Here is a 26,875-nt window from a genome sequence, read left to right as displayed (position 1 = left end):
GCGCACACTGGCTGCTGGCACATGCTCCTGCCAGCATAATGCACACTGGCTGCTCTCGCTCTCTGGAGCACGCTCCTGCCAGTATAGTGCACACTGGCTGCTCTTGCTCTCTGGTGCATGCTCCTGCCAGCACAGCGCACACTGGCTGCTCTCGCTCTCTGGTGCACGCTCCTGCCAGCACAGTACACACTGGCTGCTCTCGCATGCTGTCGCACGCTCCTGCCAGCATAGTGCACACAGGCTTCTCTAGCTCTCTGGTGCTCCCTCCTGCCAGCATAGTGCACACGGGCTGCTCTCGCTCTCTGGTGCACGCTCCTGCCAGCATAGTACACACTGGCTGCTGTCGCACGCTCCTGCCAGCACAGCGCACACACCTGCAGGATACCACAGTACATGTTTCCTTACCTCCCAAGTAGAACACAGATCAGTCTTGTGATACAGGTACTTTCCATTGTCATCTCTTGGATAAATAGCGTCACCGGGCTGCGTTAAAAAAATAAATTAATTAAAAAAATGTACCGTAATCAGATTCATTAACCATTTACAATTAGACAGTAAGAGTGGACAACTGAAGAATCAAGAAAGACAGTTTTTTACAGTTTGGGAAACAAGTGGGGGAAAAAAAATGCCATAATGTGTATGGAGGGCATAATCGTTTAATGGGAAAAAATAAATAAATAAATAACACGGCTTACCTTGAAAGCCATCGGCAGCTCGACTATATATAAATCCACATAGTCCAAACCTAACGTCTTTAGTGTTTTTTCCAACGTTGGTCGTACAAGTTCTGGAGGATGACAGGTATTCCAAAGCTGAAAACATTAAAAATATCAAATATTAAAAACAGAAAAAAAAAAAAAAAAAAAATTAATAAATATATATATATATATATATATATATATATATATATATATATATATATATATATATATATATATATATATATATATATATATATATATATATATATATATATATATATATATATATATATATAATTAACTTCTATTTTACAGAAAAAAATAAAAAAAAGACCAGCATTATTGGTGCTTTTAACACTCCACGCGAAGAAAAGAATTTGGAAAACAAAGTTCTGGAACAGAATTGCTCAGAAAAAAAAATATATAAAATTATTCAGCAGGACATTTAATTCCTGGAAAATTAAAAGGAGATTCCGAAATGGCCTTCTAAGTAGAAAACCAATGATGTGGCCTTTCTTGTAATTGAAAGAGGTCATGGAAGTCGCTCTTTAGCAGATGACCTTCATAAAAAACAAAAACAAAACAAAACATCATCTGCCAGGAGAGTTCTCGGTTACTCATACATTTACCGAAAATTTTTCTCCGAACTAACAAGTTTTTTCTTGGCCAAGACTAAAAAGACTATTGGACAAAATTTGGATTTCACTATAGAGACTTCTGGGAATTTAACTGTTATAGGACATCATCGATGAATCTGTAAATGGGTAAGATGAGCATCGATTTACTGTTATGTACCAGTTGGCCCACATACCTTTCCACAGTAGAAGATGTCTTCTCTCGTCACCTTTCCTTCAGCTATTTTTGCCCTTATAGCCGCTCCGACCTCGTGCTCATTGTAATACACAAAGGCCCCGTCAATGTGACGATATCCGATGTCTATGGCCAATTTAACAGAATCCAGACAGGTTCCTTTAGGGGTCTACAAGATTCAAAGAAACTATTTGAGCAAATGTCCTGCTGGGGTCTAAGTTTATCATAAAAACGCTGGAAGTCATGTCAGCTTAAGAACTGTTTAGAATGGATTTTTATGAAATCCTTTATTGCATGGAGATGAGATGGCTCATGCATCACCTCTTGGCAGACTACTAAACTATCGGCTTTGGTGAATGCTTAGAGCACACGTCCTACTGGACTACATAGCACAGGGTAGGGATTTTTAATCTCTTAGTTCTTACTGCATCACAGAACAATAAAAATATAGAAATCACTTAGAGTTTTCCACTCAGTCACTAGTTTGGAGATTGATCTTTCCCAGTAGACCAGGACACGCAACAGCCACCGATGAGGTTTAACTTCTAGAGCCCTGTCCATAACAGGTGTCTAAGGACACAGAATCTAAGGCCAATTATGTGCCCTCCAGTGAAAAAAAGTGGTCACAGTCCTATCCCATCCAGATAACACTTAAATTTCAGTGACTCGTCTTAGAACTCTCCTACAAAATAGGCTACGTTCCTGCCAAAGATCACAGGAGTTTATCAGTTTCTCTATTGGTCTTTCGGCCAATGGGATGAAGAAGCATTTTCTAAATCGCCAAAGCTACTTTGTTCTGGAGAATAATGGTCATCCTAAAAGACATACCCTATGCCATCAGGGTCTCCGTTGTTCTCGTGACCAAATAGGTCAACAGTCGATAAAGTGGAACACCATTTTTGTTGATTTGTGGGGGTGGGGATCACAATTGACCTCTAGAGGTTTTCTGGTACTCATTAAAATACCCAACATCTATGCCTAATGTACAAGAAGCCAAAATAGGACTATGTGGCATATCACTTTCTGATCACCAATACAACTTTAAGAGAACTGTGGGAGCCACAATGGTCCTAGAAATTTGCCATCATCCTGAGACCACCACCATCAGTACCCAACCTCTCTAATGAACTTGGGTACAAATGCGCCAACAGGGGAGGATATGGCACGACACTTTCGTATCAAGGATGCTACTTTAGTGACAAGCAGATGTCACAATGGTCCTAGCAAAACACCACCACCACCATACTCCATGATGCCCAGGGAGGTAAAATGCTATAAATATCTATCCTTTGGCACCCAACATCCTACAGCCATGTTTGTTAAACTCCTTCGAAAACCCTCTGATAAAATTGGACCTTTTTAGAAGGTGGTGACAACTATATCGATTTGTCCAATTTGCCTCCCCCCCCTTGTGTTCTAATACACAAGAAGGAAATACTCATGTTTTTGTTACACATGTGTAATTGCAATAATTTTCGTGAAGAAATACTTCATTTTCTGGAACAATTTCATTTTCTTCAACAGTTTCGGCCATGACTGTACCTTGGAAACAAAGCTATCTTTTTAGCATTGAGTTATTTAAAGGATCAAATATATTTTACCGATTGGTACAAAAAGTGCTGTAGGGTGTGTTGCACCACGCTTTAGATAACATCAAACATCTTGAAAGTGCATCATTCAGTGTTAAATCACATGGAGGAAAGTCACCAGGTTTGGTCAGTGTACTTGTGTAGAGTTATAGAATACAAGGGTTATACTGTACGCCATTCATTGAGCTTCACTTCATCCTATGGCTACCTTATTCTGACCAGACACTTTCTACTAATTTTGAGTACATGGTTGGTTGACGGCCCCTATTTTTTTTTTTTTCTTATAAAAAAACAAAACAAAACACCTTTCAAAAACTCTGGATTAATATAGTAAAGAGTACGAGCCATGTGCAGAAATCCCAGCACTTCCAGCCTCAGCTGCCGTCACTAAGGTTATTAATGGTCTTCTGATGAAGGTTCTTCTGAAGAAATGAAGTTGGGCAAGATGTGCTCGATGGGAGGCAAGTCTGGAGAGGCTGCAGCTATGGGCGCACATTTAGGCCATCCAGGTGGATCACATTAACACCAGAAACATGCTGCCTTGTGTGTTGAAAAGCGTCTGGTGGGACAAATTGGACGCACCACTGACTTTACTACCAAATCAATGCCATGTTGAGCAGACAGAGCACCTGGAATAAAGACAAGAAGGGTCCGACTTCCGTACATGGTTACCTACAATGATAATTCAAGGAGGATCATTGGTGCAACGTCCCCTTGTGAGGGCTTCTCCAAGGCACTGCTCACAAACTCGTTATATTCAAAGAAGAGTACACGGTGATCCATAATTTACTGCAAGTGAAGTCAGATGTCACCAAGACTAAGGCGTTAAACAGTTTCTGCACAACGATCAGAAGGAGCTTGCAACACTGTCCAGTTAACACTGTCCAGTTACAGGTGCGCCACTGATCTCACAAGCTATCCCGGTGTAGAAGAAGATTGCAATGGAATTTTATTCTCAGTGATTAATCCCACTTTTGTCTTGGAAACAATGAGTGCGGGAGATTGAGCTGGACACCACGTGGACAGCACCATCAAGAAGCCGTCACGACTAGGCAACGTTTAAGTGTCCTAGCAGCAGTTCTCAGTACAACAATGCCAAGTTATACATTGCTGGTGGTCCTGTGAGCAGCCAATGTGAATCACGCCAGAGCAGTGGGGTACTTGGTACCGGTTCCGGTACTTAAAAAGGATGTCACGGTGGCTGTGACTTGGTCCATGGCCCTGGGCGCCCAAGTAGAAGGGATAGTCTTTAATGGGGTATTCGGTCAGAGGGGACCAACGCTGCTTTTAGGGGTCCACTGGAGTGATGTTATAGCAGCTAAGATGATATAACTTCCCACAGATGAAGTAGGTCCCCCGGTCTCCCGGTGTGTAGATGAGGATGGTGAGTGGTGCAGTAAAGAACGGAGGACACAGGTTTGCAGTTTCTTTACCTGGTTTACTGAAGTATTCAAGCATCCACAGTCCAGGGCACCAGAAATTTTAAAGAAGAAAAAGTACATGCCAATAAAAGTAGGAACTCCACAAAGATTTAGGTAAAAATACTAAAAGTTTATATCCACACCAAAGATACTACACACAGTTACATAGTAACATAGTAACATAGTTAGTAAGGCCGAAAAAAGACATTTGTCCATCCAGTTCAGCCTATATTCCATCATAATAAATCCCCAGATCTACGTCCTTCTACAGAACCTAAATAATTGTATGATACAATATTGTTCTGCTCCAGGAAGACATCCAGGCCTCTCTTGAACCCCTCGACTGAGTTCGCCATCACCACCTCCTTAGGCAAGCAATTCCAGATTCTCACTGCCCTAACAGTAAAGAATCCTCTTCTATGTTGGTGGAAAAACCTTCTCTCCTCCAGACGCAAAGAATGCCCCCTTGTGCCCGTCACCTTCCTTGGTATAAACAGATCCTCAGCGAGATATTTGTATTGTCCCCTTATATACTTATACATGGTTATTAGATCGCCCCTCAGTCGTCTTTTTTCTAGACTAAATAATCCTAATTTCGCTAATCTATCTGGGTATTGTAGTTCTCCCATCCCCTTTATTAATTTTGTTGCCCTCCTCCTAGTTAAAAACATCTAAAAACCATTCCGCAGTGGAAAATACATATTAGATCCAATATTCCAAAATTTAGTATTCATTTACGAGAATACTATACATTTATATTTCCTGGCTATGATCAAATTTGCACCAAAACAATTTATTATACAAGTGCTGCAAATGGACCAGGACCCTGGGGTGTTACACCAACGTGGGCTAAACATGCAGGCCATTTTAGCATAATCTCTGGACTTGTCTCACGTCGATCATATCTGGGATGTCATTGGTCGGCAATTGCGCAGGAGCTGCCAGCAATGCATCTTGCCAAATGCATTAAGCTTGGCAGGACTGTCCCCAGGCGACCATTAATAACCTCAGTGTAAAAGCATGCAAGTATGTGTAGAAAGGGCATTTGAAATTAACCTTTGGTTTCAATTTTCTCCGAGCAGCCAAAATCATTTAAACTCTATGGCCAAGTAAGATATTTTGGAAAGAATCAGGGCTGTTGCTTCCTCATTGCCAAAGATCAGACCCACTTCTCGTAAACGATCATATGACATCACTTTAGGAAATGGGAAGAGCCTCTGTGGACATGGTCTTCAAAATTAAAAGGTCCAAATATTAAAAAATAAATTTGGTAATATAAGCCTGCTGATCCCATGTGGGTAACCATTACACAGAAAAGGAATTACTAGATAGAGCAAGAATAAAAAACACGCTGCAAGACATTAACGATAAGCAGTGGACACTGGGTCAAGAGTTGTGTAATCTTACAAGAAAACGGCCCTTGATTGAGAATTAGAAATTAAATGGAAAAATGGAGGCTCCTTGGAAAAACTGGAGAAATATTGACCAATTCAGATTACTGTTCTTTCCTTATGGCTGAGTAAAAGAAAGCTAAGGGTTAGATCCCTTTACTGTGCAAGTTTTGAAAGCGGTCCACGAAACAACATTATGGAAGACCCCACCGGTGAACAGGAATTCTTACCCTGTGGCGGCATGTCATTCACACCACTCTAAATGCATTTATTGCTGTTCTAGTAATGCGATAGTTCCTCCATAGTTGGCAAGGTTCTCAATGAAGTACAGCTGAAAGCCTCTTACCCCGTACTAAGTGTGCCTGCAGCACAGTACATCTCTTCAGGACCTTGAGGAATCCCTTGAACACGAATAAAGCTATGCCAGATTCCACCAATGCGAACATAAAAATAAAACGTAGGACTGTGCATATTTTTGTTCCCAACCCCATTATCTGAAGGCCTGGAAACGGTTCAGCTTGTTCCCGGCTTAACGTAACGAACAGAATGTAAGAAAGATTCCTGACTCAATCTGACCAAGAAGTATAGCCAGCGAGAGTCCCTCAAAATCTACGAAGCTCATCTGGAGCTGCATCAATGACACTCATGTGCCATGAAGGATGGCATTACTAGATCATGACCGCACATTCACAGTATCATTAGTATTTGTCTAAGCAGTCTCTGGCCTCAACGACTGTATGGTTGCCACATGTCCTCAATACCAGATTCCTGTCACAGTTCCTTTGATTTAGACGGTGGCTCTATTGCTCTTTAGAGAAAATAGCATCGGCCTGGCACACGTCGGCTGAAGATTGTGGCTTTTCCTTTTCGGACTTTGGATGTCAAGTCTTGTAATAGTACTGCTCTTGGATATTCCTGCCTTGCCTTCAGGATACTATGCCGTGTACACATCTGCCAATATCCCTCAGAAAGTCTTCCGAGTCTTTAAGAAAAAAAGATCCTCCAGAGACTAGGTGCAGCATTACCAGGCTACGTACACATGACCTCTTTCAGGTGAATTCCACCCCGAAACTGCCTGAAAATGCACGATAAAATGAACCTAATACACGCGTTCCATCTTCGGTCACCTTTTATCCACTTCATGGTTCGGAAATTCAGAAGCTTTTTAAAAAAAAGTGACTCATTCTTAGGGCAGAACCTACCCACTCTTTATACTTCACAGAGTAGAGGAAACCATGCCGGTGGCAGAGCTACTGCAAGGACCATGGCAAAGTTGCTTTGGGAAAATTGTGCTTTCCCAAAATTGCCTGGGACACTTAGCAGCTGTGCCGGTGTCTAAAAATCACTGTCTGCACATATATCATTTACAGGCGGATTGTTCATATGTTTAGGCGTTTGAGCATTTTTTTTTTTAACCACATCGGATTTCCAAAAAACACGTGGTTAAAAGAAGCAAACGAACCAGTCAAGCATTATCCACTAGGAAGATGCTTTGTCAATTACAGTAAAAGACCAAAAAAAAAAAAAAAAAACAACTACCTGGAAGCAGTTAACACTTGAAAGTCTTATTACTTTTAACAGCTGGGGGAAAAGAAAAAAAAAAAGCCATGTGAACATACCTTTAGGCTATATTCACACTTTGCGGATTTTGCTGCGGATCCGCAGCGGATTTGACCGCTGCGGATCCGCAGCAGTTTCCCATGAGTTTACATTTCAATGTAAACCTATGGGAAACAAAAAACGCTGTGCACATGCTGCAGAAAAATCCGCGCGGAAACGCTGCGGATTACATTCCGCAGCATGTCACTTCTTTTCTGCGGATTTTCACCTGCTCCAATAGAAAACTGCAGATGAAAATCCGCAGAAGAAAACGCAGTAAAAACCGCGATAAATCCGCAGTAAAAACCGCGATGGGTTTTCACTGCGGATTTTGCAATTCTGCTGCGGAAAAATCCGCAGTGGAATCTGCAGAGTGTGAACATAGCCTAAAAGTTGGCATGCATGTCGTAGTAGTTTTGGTGCTTCTCCCATCCTGACCTCTGGATTACTCCCGACTCATCCCTATGATCCTCACATTCTGATTGCTCTCCTGATATTGCCCATAGACACCGTTCCTGACCACACTTGCTCCAAGAGGGTTGCCACTGCCATCCCAAGGAGGTTCTGGTTTACTGGAACCTGACAAATTTCGTGCAGCAATATAACAGCACCTTGCATCGGTGAGGATGAAGAGAGGTCCATTTTCAAGATGCGGTCCCAAATTTGAGCCAATATCAGACAAATCATCATTTAAGAGCGTCCACATCACGACACGTCTTGGTGACTCCTACCCCACAATATTTTCAGCAACACGTCTAGTGATGATGAGCGAGCATGCTCGTGTGCCAACAGTGTATTCGGCATGCTCGAATAATATGTTCCGAGTCCCCACGACTGCATGTTTCGCAACTCAATCAGCCATGAGATATGCAGCCACGGGGACTCCAACATATTTTTCGAGCACACCGAAGACACTTCGTACACGAGCATGCTCGGATAACACCTTATCATAGCACGTTCGCTCATCACTAATCATGTCCATTCAACTCACCCCAAATACAATGTTAAATATTATTCCTGAATCCACCCAGCCGTTCATGTACAACATTTAGTGGGAGAGAAGCATTCACAAATTGCTATGCTCTATGATCATATTTGTGGTCCCTCAGACTGGTCACATGGATGAGAGGACTGGCTCTTTAAATGGTCCCATTTACATTTTTGCAATGTTTGATATATGTATAATGTATGTCTACATTGAGTCTGATATGAGAACAGATTGATTGTACATCTCCACTGAGTCATAAATGAATGAAATATTTAGGCAGCATATCCCTCTATTGTGTGACAACCCCGAGGTGGATGTGAGCCAAAGAGCTGAACGGGAGTAGTTGACCATTCATAACGCGATTCCAGTGAACACCAACACTATTGTTATGTTCATTACTGCAAATTAACCGAGGAGAAAATCAGATTGACAAGAGTACAAAAAAGGGGGAAAGGTGAATCCTTAGAAAGCTACACATGGCTGAGAGGATCAAGTGATGGAAACAAGGTGGTCACTAGGGTTCATGTAGGTTTCTCAGACCTTACACCCCGCTTACTGTATTTTCCCGGTTCCTTGCTCCACAGAGGACCTCCTTGACATGAAAGATCTTCCGATACATTTTCTTGTTCTACTAGATCTATGCCCACCTGCACCCACAACAGAAGTCTCTGACAAAGATGGCTCCCGGTCGAAACAGACCATATCTGTTTTTTGACTCCTTGCGGAACAAAATAAATTTACCCTACAGCAAGACCCATGGTCTAATTTTCTTCTTTGGGGCTGAGGTTCCTACCTCAAAGAGTCTGGACTACGAATCCCTTAACCAAACGCACAATTCTTTTAAAAGGACAGTGTCGGTCTGTCTCCTTGTAATTTACTTCTAGATACGGTGGCTTTGCTCCCAACAGGAACTAGCTTCCTATTTATAGAGTGGTTTAGTGTATAAGCGATTCCTAGATTATCAATCAAGTAGCAGGTGACAATCACAAGGGGAAGGGGGGGCAAGATTATCGATTGACCAGGAAAGGACCCTATATCTGTTACATGGTTTAGGAAAACCAGGCAATATCTCCTAGATTATCAATCATAGCAGTAGAAGTGTCCTTTCGACTAGGGCTTAGGAAACTAATAGTGATGAGCGAATGTGCTCAGATAAGGTGTTATTCGAGCATGCTCGGGTGGTAACAGTGACTTTGGTGTGCTCGAATACAATGCTCGAGTCCCCATGGCTGCATGTTTTGTGGCTGTTCAACATGCAAGGATTGTCCGTACTCAATATGTTCAAGTCCCTAAAGCTGCTTGACTGCTGCAACACATGGAGGGATTGACCAATAAACACGCAATCCTTACACGAGTTGAGGCTGTCGAACAGCCGCCAGACATGCAGCCACGGGGACCCGAACATAGTATTCAAGCACGCTGAAGTCACTTGGTCAGCACCTGAGCAAGCTCGATAATGTCTTATCTGAGAACGTTCGCTCAACACTAGAAACGAGTGAAATCAGAAGTCAATTTAAGAGCTGCGGATGCACAACGTTTCTGTAGCTGCGGGTCCGCAGCAGTTTCCCATGAGTTTACAGTACAATGCAAACCTATGGGAAATGCAATCCGCGGTGCACATGCTGCGGGAAAAAAAAAATGCACGGAAACGCAGCGGTTTACATTCCGCAGCATGTCAATTCTTTGTGCGGAATCCACAGCGATTTTACACCTGTTCCATAATAGAAAACCGAAGGTGTAAAACTGCAGTGGAATCCGCACAAAAACCGCGGTAAATCCGCAATAAATCTGCAGGAAAAACGCAGCGTTTTTGCCCTGCGGATTTATCAAATCCGCTGCGGAAAAATTCGCAGAGGACCATTCTGCACATAGTCTAAGTAGTTAGAGGGTCTTTGCCTGGTTTTATATTACAACCCCCTATGACCTCACAGTTTTCGTGGATCATTAGATCTGTACACAGATATCAGTAAACGCTGCAGGATTGACACTGTGTCCAGCCGCAGCGTCAAACCCGCAGCATCCAGATATTACAGCATAGTGGAGGGGATTTTAAGAAATCCCATCTCCGCTACGCATTAAAAGAAGCCTGCGGCTCACTGCGTAAACGGACATGCGGCGACTCTTTCCAGACCGCAGCATGTCTATGTTGCGGAGACGCTCAGTCTCCGCAGCATAAATTTCCCATAGACTTTCAATTGATGCGGTAAAACCGCATCGACTTTATAGTCACATGCGTAGTAAGTGCTGAAACGCGGATTACTACGCAAGTGAACTAATTTAAATAATGTCTCACCTTCTGCCACAGCCAGAAGTTCGCATACACTGCAGTTCTCGCGATGAGATCAGCTGACCACAAGAACTGCCGTGCACGTGACCACCGGGGTTATCTCCGGTCAGTAGCAAAGTTCTCGCGGTCAGCTGATCGTGAGAACTGCAGTGCAGTGGGTCATCTACAAGCTCTGCAGTGTCTGGATGTCAGGCTGGATGGTGGCATATTGCCACTGTTCAGCCAAAGGCATCCAGATGTAACAGAGCTGGACTCGTCATGGGACACTCGGTAATTGGACTACGTCGGGCAGGGAGTATGTGTGTTGGTTTATTTTATTTTGTTTTTGCAGGAGATCGAGGATTAGGCAATGTTGTAAGTATGGTTAATTAAGATGATTAACGAATTTTATTCTGGCTGTGTCTTTATTTACCATATAACTATAGGATAAGTAATGGATAGGTGTCTTGTAGACGCTTCTCCATTACTAAGCCATGGGCTTGATGTCACCGGACAATACAAAGGTGACATCAACCCCACAAATATTACACCACTTACCACCGTTTCAGGGCAAGTGGGAAGAGCCGGGTAAAGTGCCACAATTGGAACATCTTTGGATGTGCTAGTTGTGGGCTATTTTTAGGCTGGTGAGGGCCAAAATCCATGGGCCTCGCCAGCCTGAGAATACCAGGCCGCAGCTGTCTGCTTTTTCCTTGGCTGGTTAACAAAAATAAGGGGACCCTCAAGCCTTTTTTGGAGGGGATCCCACTATTTTTGCTAGCCATCCAAGGTAAGCAGACTGGAAGTAGTCTGCTTTACTATGGCTGGTTAACATATAGGGGTACCCCACGCTTTTTTTTTTTTTTTTTAATTTATTAAAAAGGATGGGGACCTCTCTGTGCTTTCCTCCACTTCCTGTGTTGTGTACTTCTGGCTGTGTCACAAGATTCACCATTATGTAAATTAGTACACATGCGCAGTAAGCCATGTTACCACACAATACGCATGTGACTAGGAAGATAATGCGGCTTTACCGCATCTAATTAAAGTGTTTAATTTACGCAGCGGAGACAGAGCGTCTCCACTATATAAATGAACATGCTGCGGTCTGGAAAGATGTGCCGCATGTCCGTCTCTGCGGGTGAGCCACGGGCATTGGTGCACACATAGTGGGCATGTGATTTCTTGAAAGCCCATCCACTATGCTGTAACAGTTGGATGCTGCAGATGTACGCAGCGTCCAACCCACAGCGTTTACTGACCGTGGGAACATATCCCAATATATCTGCAAACAGGAAATCACTTATTTTTTTTCCTTCCCAGAAGCAAACCTTTCAATTAGCTTTATTTCAAGTGACAAAAAAAAAAAATGCATGCGGAAAAAAAGCATCAAAAATGCAGGTGAGCTGCCAGTGACCTCAGCTGTAGATTTTACCTGCGTCAAATCCTGAGCAAATACTGACTGTGGAAACATACCATTAGTCTTGACATTAGCTTAAATATAAAAGATAAAAAGTGTAAAATATATATATATATATATAATTTTTTTTTTTTTTTAAGAGCAAAAAAAAAAAAAAAATCCAAAAAAACCCACAAAATGTATTTTTAATAAAACCAAGATTTGTAATGCTTTTCATTAGATTGTATTCAACTGCATAAAAAAAATTGCAATTTTCTTAATAGGTTTTTACTTTGCATTTAACAACTTTTGTAGATTTATATATTTTCATACTGGACATTTATTTAACCCACAGGACATTTCATAAGTTTCATGGCTGCTGGTTCCTTTTCTTTTGACCTGAGCTCATCTTCAAAATGCGGCCGTGTGTTTCATCACTTGAGATCGTGCCCTATTTTCAAGATTGGTGCAGGTCTCAAGTATGGGACCATAAATGGTAGGTGAAAATACCCTCTCCCACCAAAAAACAAAATAAATATATATATAATTTTTTTTTTTTTTTCCAGTAAAATAGATCTATCCAATGTAAGACGGCAAGGGCAAGGTTTGGTGTGCAAAAGTTGAAATGATCTAGGTTACTAAAAAGAAAATAAATGGCTAGAAATTGGCGCTTATTGGCACGGTCACATGATATGAGGGCACGCAGGTAATACGTGAATTTGTCTGCGCTGTTCAAAGGTGCGACCAGTCAGCAGTTTTCAAGCCATCCGGGTGAGAGCATGGGGGAATATCTGATTAGGTTTTATAGCTGCGGTGGAACCTTTGCTCAATCTTACTATTACACTTCATTTATATGTCCCGAACATACGACTCCGCTCCATACAGAGACTTTATTCACTGACCATAAGCCCTTACTTTTATTTTTTTTTAAAGGAAGGTGGGGAAAGGGGGTAGGGTAATGAGGAAAGTTTCAGGGCAAAACAAGCAAAAAAAAAAAAAATATATATATTTAGAATATAGCATACAGTAGAAGCAGAATCTACATAACCTGTTATGGCCAATTACCATAAAGACAAGAAGAGATTAGAAGCTGAATTAATAAATTTATTAAATAACAACGAATTATAAAAACAACCTTAGTTGAAACCTTAGTTTTCTAGCAAGTAACCCCAGTGAGCACGAGTAGTAGAAAATGTGTCATGTGACAAGCGGTGTAGTCGATATAGATCGTGGTATCAACAATTACCCGGGGCACTCAGAGCTTTGTTCATTAATGAGCCAAGCGAAAATCCCCTGAAAATGAAAATTCCCTTAATTCACCTAAAAAGTCACACATCTATGGCCGCTGAGTACAAGCGCATATTCAGATGTATGCCCCCAGAAGAAGCAGTTTGCGAAACGGCGCTCGTCGGGTGTGTGGGGAATACAGCAAGCCCCACTGATCCTGGTACCACTCTCCCACAGGTATTAACCCATACTTCTAATACATGTGAATATGCGCTCGCACTCAGTGGCCATAGATGCGTGACTCGTTTGACTTTTAACGAGGTCAACAGGTGCAATTAATCCAGGTAATGAGTGCAGAGTAGGAGGCTTCTTTCAGAAAGACTAAGAGGTCTGTGAGCCACAATTTTTACTGGCTGGTCGGTGATCAAATACCTATTTCATGCAAGAAAATACAATTTAATTATGCAAAAATCCTACAATGTGATTTTCTGGATTTTATATTTAGATTCTGTCTCTCACAGGTGAAGTGTACCTGTGATAAAAATTACAGACCTCTCCTTTCTTTGTAGGTGGGAAAACTTGCTAAATCGGCAGCGGATCAAATACTTATTTTGCCCCACTGTGCGCATCCATCTACACACTAATCTGAGTTTCCTGAAACCCACGACAGCACCTGAGTGAGTTGGTTCTGCCACCATCACTAGACAGGAAGCCAAGAGCACAAGATAAAAGAGGCAACTAGTCAAGGAGTCACCCAAATTTATCTTTCATACATTCATTCAAGCTTATTCTTCATTGTGAGAAGTGAAGATTTACAACCACCAATCATAAGTTACAGAGAGAATAAATAGCGGTGCCGTCAGGGGTTCCAGGAAAATCAAGTTACCGGTAAGTAGTTCTCAGTTTTCCCGCTAACCCATGACAGCACATGAGAGACGATGACCAGGGAATCCACTGATAGGTAGGGAGCACCCCTGTAAGATCTTACACCTGAAGGAAGATCGCCAAAATATCCTAGTTCAGAAGGATAGTGCTTCAGGTAGGAAGACTGAAATTTTTAGTTATCAATCAAGATCAAATTGATAGACATATTGAGCTCCAACAATAGCAAACACGGATTTTTACAAGTAACAACCGCCCCCCACCAGAGAGGTTCTATATTTATAGACTTAACTTACATGTATGGTTGGCCATCTTCAGATTTAATTAGATATTCCGTAATTCTTAAATCTCCTAACCAACTTAAATATATAGGAACTGGTACTAAGAGTTATAGTATGTAGTTATGAGCGAACATGGTCGGATAAGCTGCTTGTTAGGTAATAGCTGCATGGGTTGCAGCTGTCGAATAGCTGCGAAACATGCAGGAGCGGGGACTCCAACAGAATATCTGAGCACACCGAAGTCACTCAGTTAGCAACCAAGCATGCTCGGGTAACACCACATTAGTAGGATAATGGAAACAGAAGGCAAGTGTTTGAAAGAGCCTGGTAACCTTAAGGCCCGGAGTAAGGCTCCTAGTGGACGATGGACCCAGCCACTGCACCTGCTTAAAATATTACGCGACATCCATCCCAACAGTGTTGATATTTTCCATTGAATTAAGTCTATTTTCCGACTTCTACTAGGAGAATACACTGGTCTTGGAATATTTACATCAGATCCAGTATTACCATGTCTGTCGTACAACTACGATTAGGGGGATAGTCTAGAATATTGATTGTTTTATCATAGGGTTTGGCACAATCAAGTCCATCTTCCCACTCCATACAAAGAGGGTAGATTAGGACATTGAAAGTTTAATCACTTAGCGTCCAACTAGGAGCTTTTACTGGACTTACGGTAGTTTTATTCGGTTTAGAACAGCCAAGTCCATCTTCCACCTCCAACTTGGAGGATAAACTGAAATGTAGATGTTGATCAGCTTAAATGCTTAGCAGTCCATCTTATGACACCGGACCAGGAGGATCAACTAGACTTACACTGGTTTTCATAAGCTTAGCCATGCAGAAACTACAAATCCCACTAGAAGGATAACCTGAAACCTAAATGGTTAACCAACTTAAATACCAACCAGTCCAAAATTAGGACTCCAGACCTTGAAGATCAACTGGACTTGCAATGATTTCATTTGGCTTGTCACAACAATGACCAGCTCCAACTAAAAGGATAGCTAAAAGTCGACCAGTCCAGTTTGAGACTCCCCACCTGGACTTCCAATGGCTTTATTCTGATTGGCGCAACCATTTATACCTCCTACCAAGAGGACAAACTCTGACATAGATGTTAAATGCGGACCAGTTTAATGCGTTAGCCAAGTATGAGGGATTGTAACCCTATTGGACTTAGAAGCTACCCTCAGGACTGTATTTTAAGGCCCCTGTTTAACCCCTTCATGACCTATAACTATGACGTGTGTGTCAGTGTATCCCCTTAGATGCAGGCTCTGGTGCTGAGCTCACATCTTTTCAGGCACATAACAGCTTATGTGTCCCCCCTAACAGCCACAGGTGGAACCGTGATCCACCCGCGGCTGTAAACATGATAAATTACGCTGTCAATCTCTAACAGCAGCATTAAACATGATCATGTCAAAGCGTGTAACAAACTTTGCCTATCAGCATTCCTGTCAAATGATCGGGGGCACCAATGGGTTGGCAGGACAACTGGGGGCTCTGCAGACTTTATACATCTGTGGTAATAGAACTGAACAAAAAAAAAAAAAAATTATGAAGACTAGAGCCCCAATACCTTTCTACATATACGCCCCGATTCTTATAATGAACTTTGTGCATTTTCTTTGTTTGCACCCAATTATATTTGTGCCCCATTTTTTTTGTCTATTTTACATGTGCTCTTTTTTTCCCCCCTTTGCGAGCCGAGTTTAGAGATTCCAGATGTTTTTGGCAGATTCATCCAATACGACTTTTCAAAGAAAGGCCTCGGTTGGCACTGAATGACTGTTGAAACCAAGTACAGGTGCACAGAGTTTCATGGCGCTGCCAGTCATATTACTACACCTTCCCATCTGCTTGGTTTCCATCCATCCCCACTAGTGATGAGCGAGCGTGCTCAGATAAGGGGTTAATAGAGCATCTTCGGCGTGCTCGAAAAATATGTTTGAGTCCCCGTGGCTGATTGACAGCCGTAACACATGCAGTAATTGACTAACAAACAGGCAGTCTCTGCACGTGTTGTGGCTGTTGAACAGCAGCAAGGCATGGAGCCGCGGGGACTCGAACATGGTATTCAAGCATGCCCAAGTAATGATCTAGTCCCCGCGGCTCCATGCCTTGCTGCTGTTCAACAGCCACAACACATGCAGAGACTGCCTGTTTGTTAGTCAATTACTGCATGTGTTACGGCTGTCAAACAAACAGGCAGTCTCTGCATGTGTTGTGGCTGTTGAACAGCAGCAAGGCATGCAGCCGCGGGGACTAGATCATTACTTGGGTGTGCTTGAATACCATGTTCGAGTCCCCGCGGCTCCATGCCTTGCAGCTGTTCGACAGCCGCAACACATGTAGGGACTGCCTGTTTGTTAGTCAATCACTGTATGTGTTACGGCTGTCGAACAGCCACGAGGCATGCAGCCATGGGGACTTGAACATAGAGTATCTTTGGTGTACTCAAATACTAGCACGCGAGCATGCTCGCTCATCACTAGTTCGCACCAATGAGAATCCTGTGGCCGAGGCACCAAAGATGTAGAGAGACGCAGACGTACACTGAAAAGCATCACAACCTCCTGTAATACTCACCCAGTAATTATACACCCCCAATTCCTTGCTGCAGTATAAACCATGGCACTAGAGGGTGTAAAGAACTAAATAAGCCCATGTTACTTAGGACTGTTACGATGCATCACAGCAAAAAATCCATACATCTGGCATGGGTGGACACCACGGGTGGGATACGTGCCAGGCTATAGGATTTCAAAGCCCTGGCGATGGTCCCATCAGAACAGACTGGACTATTCTCATGTGCAGAAGTCCCGTGTGTGATATATGGAGTGCTGTACACATAAAACATCTGCAGGCGCACAGCTGCGGGAAGTGGGGAGGAGTGTTGGGGGGCTCAGGAGTCTCGGATTAATCCCATATAATAAACGTATAGGGGATACACTATGTAGGGTCGGACTACAGAGTGTATAACTCATTGGATAAATTCTAGAGCTATTACAGCACTAGCGGGGTAATCAGAGGTACTGAACTAAAGTTGCAGTAGGATAATAGTAGAAATAGGGATATTATGGCGGTTGCAGGGTTATTATAGGAATATTATTGATTATAACCTTTTAAGTATAGTCTGAGTTTTAACGTTATGATAAAAATTTAAAGGGGGTTTTCCATTACAGGACAGTCCTTTGTTCGCAGCTTTCCTGCATAACAAAAGCAGACTTCACAGGATCGGAGTCAGTCCGGGAGGTAAAGTAGGACCTTTTTTTTTTTTTTTTTTTTATGTTGTGCCATGAAGCTATTAAAGTGTCCAGTAGTGGATGAGCCCCTTTAAGTTGTGTGTAAACATGACTTTATTAATAAAGTTTTCAATAAATATTAGTTGTATCTAAACTAAATAAAAGGCTGTTTCTAAAAACAAACAAACAAAAAAAAAACAAGACACCAAAATGCAATAGAGCCTCATTTAACGAGCTGGTGTCGAAATGGTGCAAATTGTCTGCAATATCAAAAACGCACAAAAAACTCCTCGTGGGAAGGTAGCCCAGTAACAATCATAGCAGGAAAGAAAATTGTAGCACCTACAACATTAGTATCACCGGGGGGGGTATAATATGAAGATATCGGATTGGAGGGTATAACTAAGAACACGAATAAACGTAACTGAGGTCAAAGTAATAGTAATCCACCACAAGGAAATAAAGATGGCACTTTCGAAATAGGCAAAATCCACAGGTCTTCAAATTACAAATGGCTGGTGCTGTGTATACAATGCCTCCTTCAGAGGTCCGTGTGTTTGGTACGTGTGATGATCGTTTTCACATGTAACGAAGATGATGTGCATAGAACCTTGATGTCCTCACCGCTGGTCACTGAGGCTGCGCTCACAGCATCTCATGCCTCAGGGGTTCTCAGCTTGGACGATACCATCATGGCAACGTCCACATTGAAAACTATTTATCCCCCAGAAATGGATTACGGCGTGGGACAGAACGACTGAAAGGTGAGGAATAGTGTTGTTTTATTTTCGGTTTATTACAGGAGACGAGGGATTCAGTGGAATTAGGCGTTAGGTGAGTAATTCAAGAACAAACAAAAAAAAAAAAAGTGTTTTGTTTTATTTCTAATAAACGACTTTATTCTAGCTGTGACTTTACTATATAACTATAGGATTAGTAACGGATGGGTGTCTTATCGACGCCTCTCCATTACTAACCCGTGGGCTTGATGTCGCCTGACAAAACAAAGGTGACATCAACCCCCCCCAAAATAGGAATCCCTCTTGCCACCGCTACAGGGCAAGTGGGAAGAGCCTGGCAAAGCACCAGAATTGGCACATCTAATAGATGTGCCTTGTCTGGGTGTCTGCAGGCTGCTATTTTTAGGCTGGGTGGGGGAAAAACCAATATCCATGGTCCCTTAACAGCCTGAAAATACCAGCTCCAAGATGTCTGATTTAGCAAGGCTGGTTGTCAAAAATGGTAGTGACCCCACGTCGTGTTTTTATTTAAAGAAAAAAAAAAAGTATGGGGACCCTTCTATTTTTGATAACCAGCCTTGCTGAAGCTGACAGCTGAGGCTTGCAGCACCTAGCTGTCAGTTTTGCCTGGCTGGTGATCAAGAATAGAGGGGAACCCATGCCACATTTTATATTTACACATACTCTCATCAGCGGAATACAACTCTCAACATTGTCCCCTGCTAGTGCTGATCACAGCGCCTGCAGTCGAGAATGATGAGCTGTCTTCAGCACCTGGCGCAGGGGAACAGCGCGAACAGTATCGCTGCTTCCCAAGCGTCGGTACATGTGGTACTGGAATATCAGGACGTGTGAAAGAGGCCTAAGAGATACAACAAAATTCTTCTTGAAAAAGTAGTACCGTATATTCACAGCACTCGCCACATGAATCTTCAGCCAAAATCTCCATTTGTTGAAATAAGGTGCATAGAGGATATAATATATGGGAGACAAATGTGCAGTTGCAGCTATCTATAATATAACGCTGGGAGCGTCACTCTGTCCGAAGACTTTATAGACTGCGCAGGCGCAAGCGCCGGCGCAGTCTGGGCCTCACAGAGTGACGCTCCCGGGAGACCGCGGTGTGCGTTCACACTGAACGCACACCGCGATCTCCAACAGAGAAGCAGGGACCGCCAGGAGGGTGAGTATCGCCTATATTCACCTGTCCTGCGTTCCATCGCTGAGCGCCGCCATCTTCCCGGTCTTCGGCCTGTAACCTTCAGTTCAGAGGGCGCGATGACGTGCTTAATGCGCGCCGGCGCCGCCCTCTGACTGAACAGTCACGGCCAGGAGACCGGGAAGATGGCGGCGCGCAGCGCTGGAACGGGACAGACAGGTGAGTATAGGAAGTGCTGGGGGGCCTGAGCTGGCGGCGATACCGGCACCTGACCCCCACAGCGTGCCGGTGTCCCCGCCAGCTCAGGCCCCCCAGCACTCGGCGCCGAGCGGGTCAGAGGCAGTATGGGGACGCAGGATGGAGCAGCACATAAGGATGGGGACGCAGGATGGAGCAGCACATAAGGATGGGGACGCAGGATGGGAGCAGCACATAACAGGATGGGGACGCAGGATGGGAGCAGCACATAACAGGATGGGGACGCAGGATGGGAGCAGCACATAACAGGATGGGGACGCAGGATGGAAGCAGCACATAACAGGATGGGGACGCAGGATGGGAGCAGCACATAACAGGATGGGGACGCAGGATGGAAGCAGCACATAACAGGATGGGGACGCAGGATGGAGCAGCACATAAGGATGGGGACCCAGGATGGAGCAGCACATAAGGATGGGGACGCAGGATGGAGCAGCACATAAGGATGGGGACGCAGGATGGGAGCAGCACATAACAGGATGGGGACGCAGGATGGAGCAGCACATGACAGGATGGGGACGCAGGATGGAGCAGCACATACCAGGATGGAGACCATATACCAATATAAATGCTTGCCACCCGGGCGTAGAACGGGTTCAATAGCTAGTAATAATATACTAGTACTAGAGTATAATAGTAGTAGAAACAAATTTGGTGTAGAACTATAATATGTATAATAGTAGGACATTTAAAGGGGTATTCTCATCGCCAAGATCCTATTCCAATATGTAGTAGATTATTAATAATATTAGGAAATACCTCCAATTAGAAAAGTGGTATAGATGTTGATTCGCTAGGTCTCCTTCATGTGCAGGCATTGCAGGACCTTAGGTATCCATGGTTACAACAACTGATATACTGACCGTTAGCTAGTTGCTAGTGGTCATAACCATGGATATCTAAGATCCTAAAATGCCTGAACATGAGGAAAGAGACATAGCGAATCAGAAAAACTATACCACATTTCTAATTGGAGGCATTTGCTAATATTATTACACCTAACACAAATGGGATAGAATCTTTGATTTGGGCATATGCCTTTAACATCAGTAGCACCATGGAGTATAAGTAATAATGTAGTAGCAATAGGAATATAGTAGTACTAAATCTAAAAATTGTAACAAATACAATAGTATCAGGGATTACAACTGTAATAATAGTAACAGTGATATAAAAACAAGAGAATATAATAGTAACAAATATAGTATTGGGAGTATAACTGATAGTAAGAAGAGTAATCGGAATACTAGAGAGTATAATAGTATTAGTATCAACACGAATAATGGTAGCACATTGAACATCAGTTTTATCAGGGTGTGTAACTGCAATAATCATAGTACCAGGAATATAGTAAAAGAAACATGGAGTATAACGATGATAATAGTACAAGGGAAACAATAGTAGTAACAAACCTAATAGTATCAGAGAATAACAGTAGCTACAGTAATATACAATTGTAATATCACTATTATGTTCTTGGTAATATAGAGTATAAAAGTAGTAACAGGAATATAGTAGTAGAACAAGTTCAATAGTACCACCAGTAATATAATAGCAGTAGTGCGGCACCCCAGGGTCCTGGTCGTCGCAGTTGTATTGCTTTCCTCTCGGGGAGAATGATGCTACGTTTGGAGGCAATGAAGGATAACTGCATATAGGTAACAATGCATGCAACATGTTCACACTCCAGACCTGAAAAGGGAGCTCTAAGCCTGTTTTAGGTGAACTCCCCTTATAAGAACATCCTGATATGGAGGGAGTGAGTTCAGTTGGGTTTAGTTCCTGTCAGAAAGAGAAGCAGAGGAGCCGTGTAGCCTGAAGTGCTACAGCTCCTGGAAAGAGACACACAAAAAGGCAGAACTGTATTGCAGTGAACGTGTAGTGTAATATCAGCAGCAGTCCCGTGTAGTGTAATATCAGCAGCAGTCCCGTGTAGTGTAATAGCAGCAGCAGTCCCGTGTAGTGTAATAGCAGCAGCAGCAGTCCCGTGTAGTGTAATAGCAGCAGCAGTCCCGTGTAGTGTAATAGCAGCAGCAGTCCCGTGTAGTGTAATAGCAGCAGCAGCAGTCCCGTGTAGTGTAATAGCAGCAGCAGCAGTCCCGTGTAGTGTAATAGCAGCAGCAGCAGTCCCGTGTAGTGTAATAGCAGCAGCAGCAGTCCCGTGTAGTGTAATAGCAGCAGCAGCAGTCCCGTGTAGTGTAATAGCAGCAGCAGCAGTCCCGTGTAGTGTAATAGCAGCAGCAGCAGTCCCGTGTAGTGTAATAGCAGCAGCAGCAGTCCCGTGTAGTGTAATAGCAGCAGCAGCAGTCCCGTGTAGTGTAATCTCAGCAGCAGCAGTCCCGTGTAGTGTAATCTCAGCAGCAGCAGTCCCGTGTAGTGTAATCTCAGCAGCAGTCCCGTGTAGTGTAATCTCAGCAGCAGTCCCGTGTAGTGTAATATCAGCAGCAGTCCCGTGTAGTGTAATATCAGCAGCAGTCCCGTGTAGTGCAATATCAGCAGCAGTCCCGTGTAGTGTAATATCAGCAGCAGTCCCGTGTAGTGTAATATCAGCAGCAGTCCCGTGTAGTGTAATATCAGCAGCAGTCCCGTGTAGTGTAATAGCAGCAGCAGTCCCGTGTAGTGTAATAGCAGCAGCCCCGTGTAGGGTAAGATCAGCAGCAGCCCCGTGTAGTGTAATATCAGCAGCAGTCCCGTGTAGTGTAATATCAGCAGCAGTCCCGTGTAGTGCAATATCAGCAGCAGTCCCGTGTAGTGTAATATCAGCAGCAGTCCCGTGTAGTGTAATATCAGCAGCAGTCCCGTGTAGTGTAATATCAGCAGCAGCCCCGTGTAGTGTAATATCAGCAGCAGTCCCGTGTAGTGTAATATCAGCAGCAGTCCCGTGTAGTGTAATATCAGCAGCAGTCCCGTGTAGTGTAATATCAGCAGCAGTCCCGTGTAGTGTAATATCAGCAGCAGTCCCGTGTAGTGTAATATCAGCAGCAGTCCCGTGTAGTGTAATATCAGCAGCAGTCCCGTGTAGTGTAATATCAGCAGCAGTCCCGTGTAGGGTAAGATCAGCAGCAGTCCCGTGTAGTGTAATATCAGCAGCAGTCCCGTGTAATGTAATATCAGCAGCAGTCCCGTGTAGTGTAATATCAGCAGCAGTCCCGTGTAGTGTAGGAGCAGCAGTCCCGTGTAGTGTAATAGCAGCAGCAGTCCCGTGTAGTGTAATAGCAGCAGCAGTCCCGTGTAGTGTAATATCAGCAGCAGTCCCGTGTAGTGTAATATCAGCAGCAGTCCCGTGTAGTGTAATATCAGCAGCAGTCCCGTGTAGTGTAATATCAGCAGCAGTCCCGTGTAGTGTAATAGCAGCAGCAGTCCCGTGTAGTGGAATATCAGCAGCAGTCCCGTGTAGTGGAATATCAGCAGCAGTCCCGTGTAGTGTAATAGCAGCAGCAGTCCCGTGTAGTGTAATAGCAGCAGCAGTCCCGTGTAGTGTAATAGCAGCAGCAGTCCCGTGTAGTGTAATAGCAGCAGCAGTCCCGTGTAGTGTAATAGCAGCAGCAGTCCCGTGTAGTGTAATAGCAGCAGCAGTCCCGTGTAGTGTAATAGCAGCAGCAGTCCCGTGTAGTGTAATAGCAGCAGCAGTCCCGTGTAGTGTAATATCAGCAGCAGTCCCGTGTAGTGTAATATCAGCAGCAGTCCCGTGTAGTGTAATAGCAGCAGCAGTCCCGTGTAGTGTAATAGCAGCAGCAGTCCCGTGTAGTGTAATAGCAGCAGCAGTCCCGTGTAGTGTAATAGCAGCAGCAGTCCCGTGTAGTGTAATAGCAGCAGCAGTCCCGTGTAGTGTAATAGCAGCAGCAGTCCCGTGTAGTGTAATATCAGCAGCAGTCCCGTGTAGTGTAATATCAGCAGCAGTCCCGTGTAGTGTAATATCAGCAGCAGTCCCGTGTAGTGTAATATCAGCAGCAGTCCCGTGTAGTGTAATATCAGCAGCAGTCCCGTGTAGTGTAGGAGCAGCAGTCCCGTGTAGTGTAATAGCAGCAGCAGTCCCGTGTAGTGTAATAGCAGCAGCAGTCCCGTGTAGTGTAATAGCAGCAGCAGTCCCGTGTAGTGTAATATCAGCAGCAGTCCCGTGTAGTGTAATATCAGCAGCAGTCCCGTGTAGTGTAATATCAGCAGCAGTCCCGTGTAGTGTAATAGCAGCAGCAGTCCCGTGTAGTGGAATATCAGCAGCAGTCCCGTGTAGTGGAATATCAGCAGCAGTCCCGTGTAGTGTAATATCAGCAGCAGTCCCGTGTAGTGTAATATCAGCAGCAGTCCCGTGTAGTGTAATAGCAGCAGCAGTCCCGTGTAGTGTAATAGCAGCAGCAGTCCCGTGTAGTGTAATAGCAGCAGCAGTCCCGTGTAGTGTAATAGCAGCAGCAGTCCCGTGTAGTGTAATATCAGCAGCAGTCCCGTGTAGTGTAATATCAGCAGCAGTCCCGTGTAGTGTAATATCAGCAGCAGTCCCGTGTAGTGTAATATCAGCAGCAGTCCCGTGTAGTGTAATATCAGCAGCAGTCCCGTGTAGTGTAATAGCAGCAGCAGTCCCGTGTAGTGTAATAGCAGCAGCAGTCCCGTGTAGTGTAATATCAGCAGCAGTCCCGTGTAGTGTAATATCAGCAGCAGTCCCGTGTAGTGTAATATCAGCAGCAGTCCCGTGTAGTGTAGGAGCAGCAGTCCCGTGTAGTGTAATATCAGCAGCAGTCCCGTGTAGTGTAATATCAGCAGCAGTCCCGTGTAGTGTAATATCAGCAGCAGTCCTGTGTAGTGTAGGAGCAGCAGTCCCGTGTAGTGTAATATCAGCAGCAGTCCCGTGTAGTGTAATATCAGCAGCAGTCCCGTGTAGTGTAATATCAGCAGCAGTCCCGTGTAGGGTAATAGCAGCAGCAGTCCCGTGTAGTGTAATATCAGCAGCAGTCCCGTGTAGTGTAATATCAGCAGCAGTCCCGTGTAGTGTAATAGCAGCAGCAGTCCCGTGTAGTGTAATAGCAGCAGCAGTCCCGTGTAATGTAATATCAGCAGCAGTCCCGTGTAGTGTAATATCAGCAGCAGTCCCGTGTAGTGTAATATCAGCAGCAGTCCCGTGTAGTGTAATATCAGCAGCAGTCCCGTGTAGTGTAGGAGCAGCAGCAGTCCCGTGTAGTGTAATATCAGCAGCAGTCCCGTGTAGTGTAATATCAGCAGCAGTCCCGTGTAGTGTAATATCAGCAGCAGTCCCGTGTAATGTAATATCAGCAGCAGTCCCGTGTAGTGTAATATCAGCAGCAGTCCCGTGTAGTGTAATATCAGCAGCAGTCCCGTGTAGTGTAATATCAGCAGCAGTCCCGTGTAGTGTAGGAGCAGCAGCAGTCCCGTGTAGTGTAATATCAGCAGCAGTCCCGTGTAGTGTAATATCAGCAGCAGTCCCGTGTAGTGTAGGAGCAGCAGCAGTCCCGTGTAGTGTAATATCAGCAGCAGTCCCGTGTAGTGTAATATCAGCAGCAGTCCCGTGTAGTGTAATATCAGCAGCAGTCCCGTGTAATGTAATATCAGCAGCAGTCCCGTGTAGTGTAATATCAGCAGCAGTCCCGTGTAGTGTAATATCAGCAGCAGCCCCGTGTAGTGTAATATCAGCAGCAGTCCCGTGTAATGTAATATCAGCAGCAGTCCCGTGTAGTGTAATATCAGCAGCAGTCCCGTGTAGTGTAATATCAGCAGCAGTCCCGTGTAGTGTAATATCAGCAGCAGTCCCGTGTAATGTAATATCAGCAGCAGTCCCGTGTAGTGTAATATCAGCAGCAGTCCCGTGTAGTGTAGGAGCAGCAGTCCCGTGTAGTGTAATATCAGCAGCAGTCCCATGTAATGTAGCATCAGCAGCAGTCCCGTGTAGTGTAATAGCAGCAGCAGTCCCGTGTAGTGTAATAGCAGCAGCAGTCCCGTGTAGTGTAATATCAGCAGCAGTCCCATGTAATGTAGCATCAGCAGCAGTCCCGTGTAGTGTAATATCAGCAGCAGTCCCGTGTAGTGTAATATCAGCAGCAGTCCCGTGTAGTGTAGGAGCAGCAGTCCCATGTAATGTAGCATCAGCAGCAGTCCCGTGTAGTGTAATATCAGCAGCAGTCCCATGTAATGTAGCATCAGCAGTCCCATGCAGCGTCACCCCAGTAATACCAGTAACCCCAGCGGCGGCCCCGTTACCCCTTACCGTGGCCGGGGCGGAGTAGGTCCCCAGCCCCAGCAGCGGGACGCTGTTGCCGTCGCTCAGGCGGACGCGGGGCTGCGCTGCCGTTAGCTCCATGCTGAGATCCTGAGTGAGGACTCGCACCGGCAACTCATAAGTGGCGCTGAGCAGGGGGCGGGGGAGGGAGGGGAGGACACCGGCAGGAGGAGGGCTGCAACCGGGGCATAAAGACACCGGGGACACCGCTGCGCCCATCACACGTCAGCTCGCAGTTCTGTCATTAGTGAATGCGAGTAGTGGATTTCCAATCTGTACCAAACGCAGCTCCGGCTCCACCGGCGTCACCGACGCGTCTGCTACACCTGAGCCCGAACGCTGAGGTGAGGTAGTGGGGGCGGAGCCTCAGGGCAACGCTGGAAACTTCCAACCAATGGGAAGATTGTTTCTGGCAGACACCTGTGCGGGCGCATGAAAAGAGGCAGCTGATTGGTAGTTTTTTTTTGGCGGGCTGCACAGGACCTATGTGAGGAGGGAAGTGGTCCATGAGGTGATCACACCTGGGCACAGGCGGTAACTGGCAGATGCCTCCATTAGTGCCCGCCGCCATCCGTGTAAGGGCACAAGGACGGGAATTATCACACTAGTACGGTAAGGCGGATTATAGCTATGAGTGATGGCGGCCCTCAGTTTAACCCCTCTTGTTGAGGCCAGTTTTCATTTTTG

The 26,875-nt window shown here is 44.5% G+C and overlaps 1 protein-coding gene across 1 annotated transcript in view; it reads right to left on the bottom strand.

Annotated features, from left to right (window-relative positions):
* Positions 1-26,507, bottom strand: part of AKR1D1 (aldo-keto reductase family 1 member D1) — a 29,759-nt gene extending 3,252 nt beyond the window's left edge. Inside the window, exons 1-4 of the mRNA XM_069763107.1 lie at positions 26,177-26,507; positions 1,513-1,680; positions 696-812; positions 406-483 (exon numbers count right to left, since the gene is read on the bottom strand). Of these exons, the coding sequence (XP_069619208.1) occupies positions 406-483; positions 696-812; positions 1,513-1,680; positions 26,177-26,407 (594 nt within the window). The 5' untranslated portion in view covers positions 26,408-26,507. The remainder of the gene's footprint in view (positions 1-405; positions 484-695; positions 813-1,512; positions 1,681-26,176) is intronic.
* Between the last annotated feature and the right edge of the window lie 368 nt (positions 26,508-26,875).

Source organism: Ranitomeya imitator, chromosome 4, assembly GCF_032444005.1.
Source record: "Ranitomeya imitator isolate aRanImi1 chromosome 4, aRanImi1.pri, whole genome shotgun sequence".
Lineage (NCBI taxonomy): Eukaryota > Metazoa > Chordata > Amphibia > Anura > Dendrobatidae > Ranitomeya > Ranitomeya imitator.
Note: the sequence above shows the minus strand (reverse complement) of the source record. Positions and strands in the feature narration are given on the sequence as shown.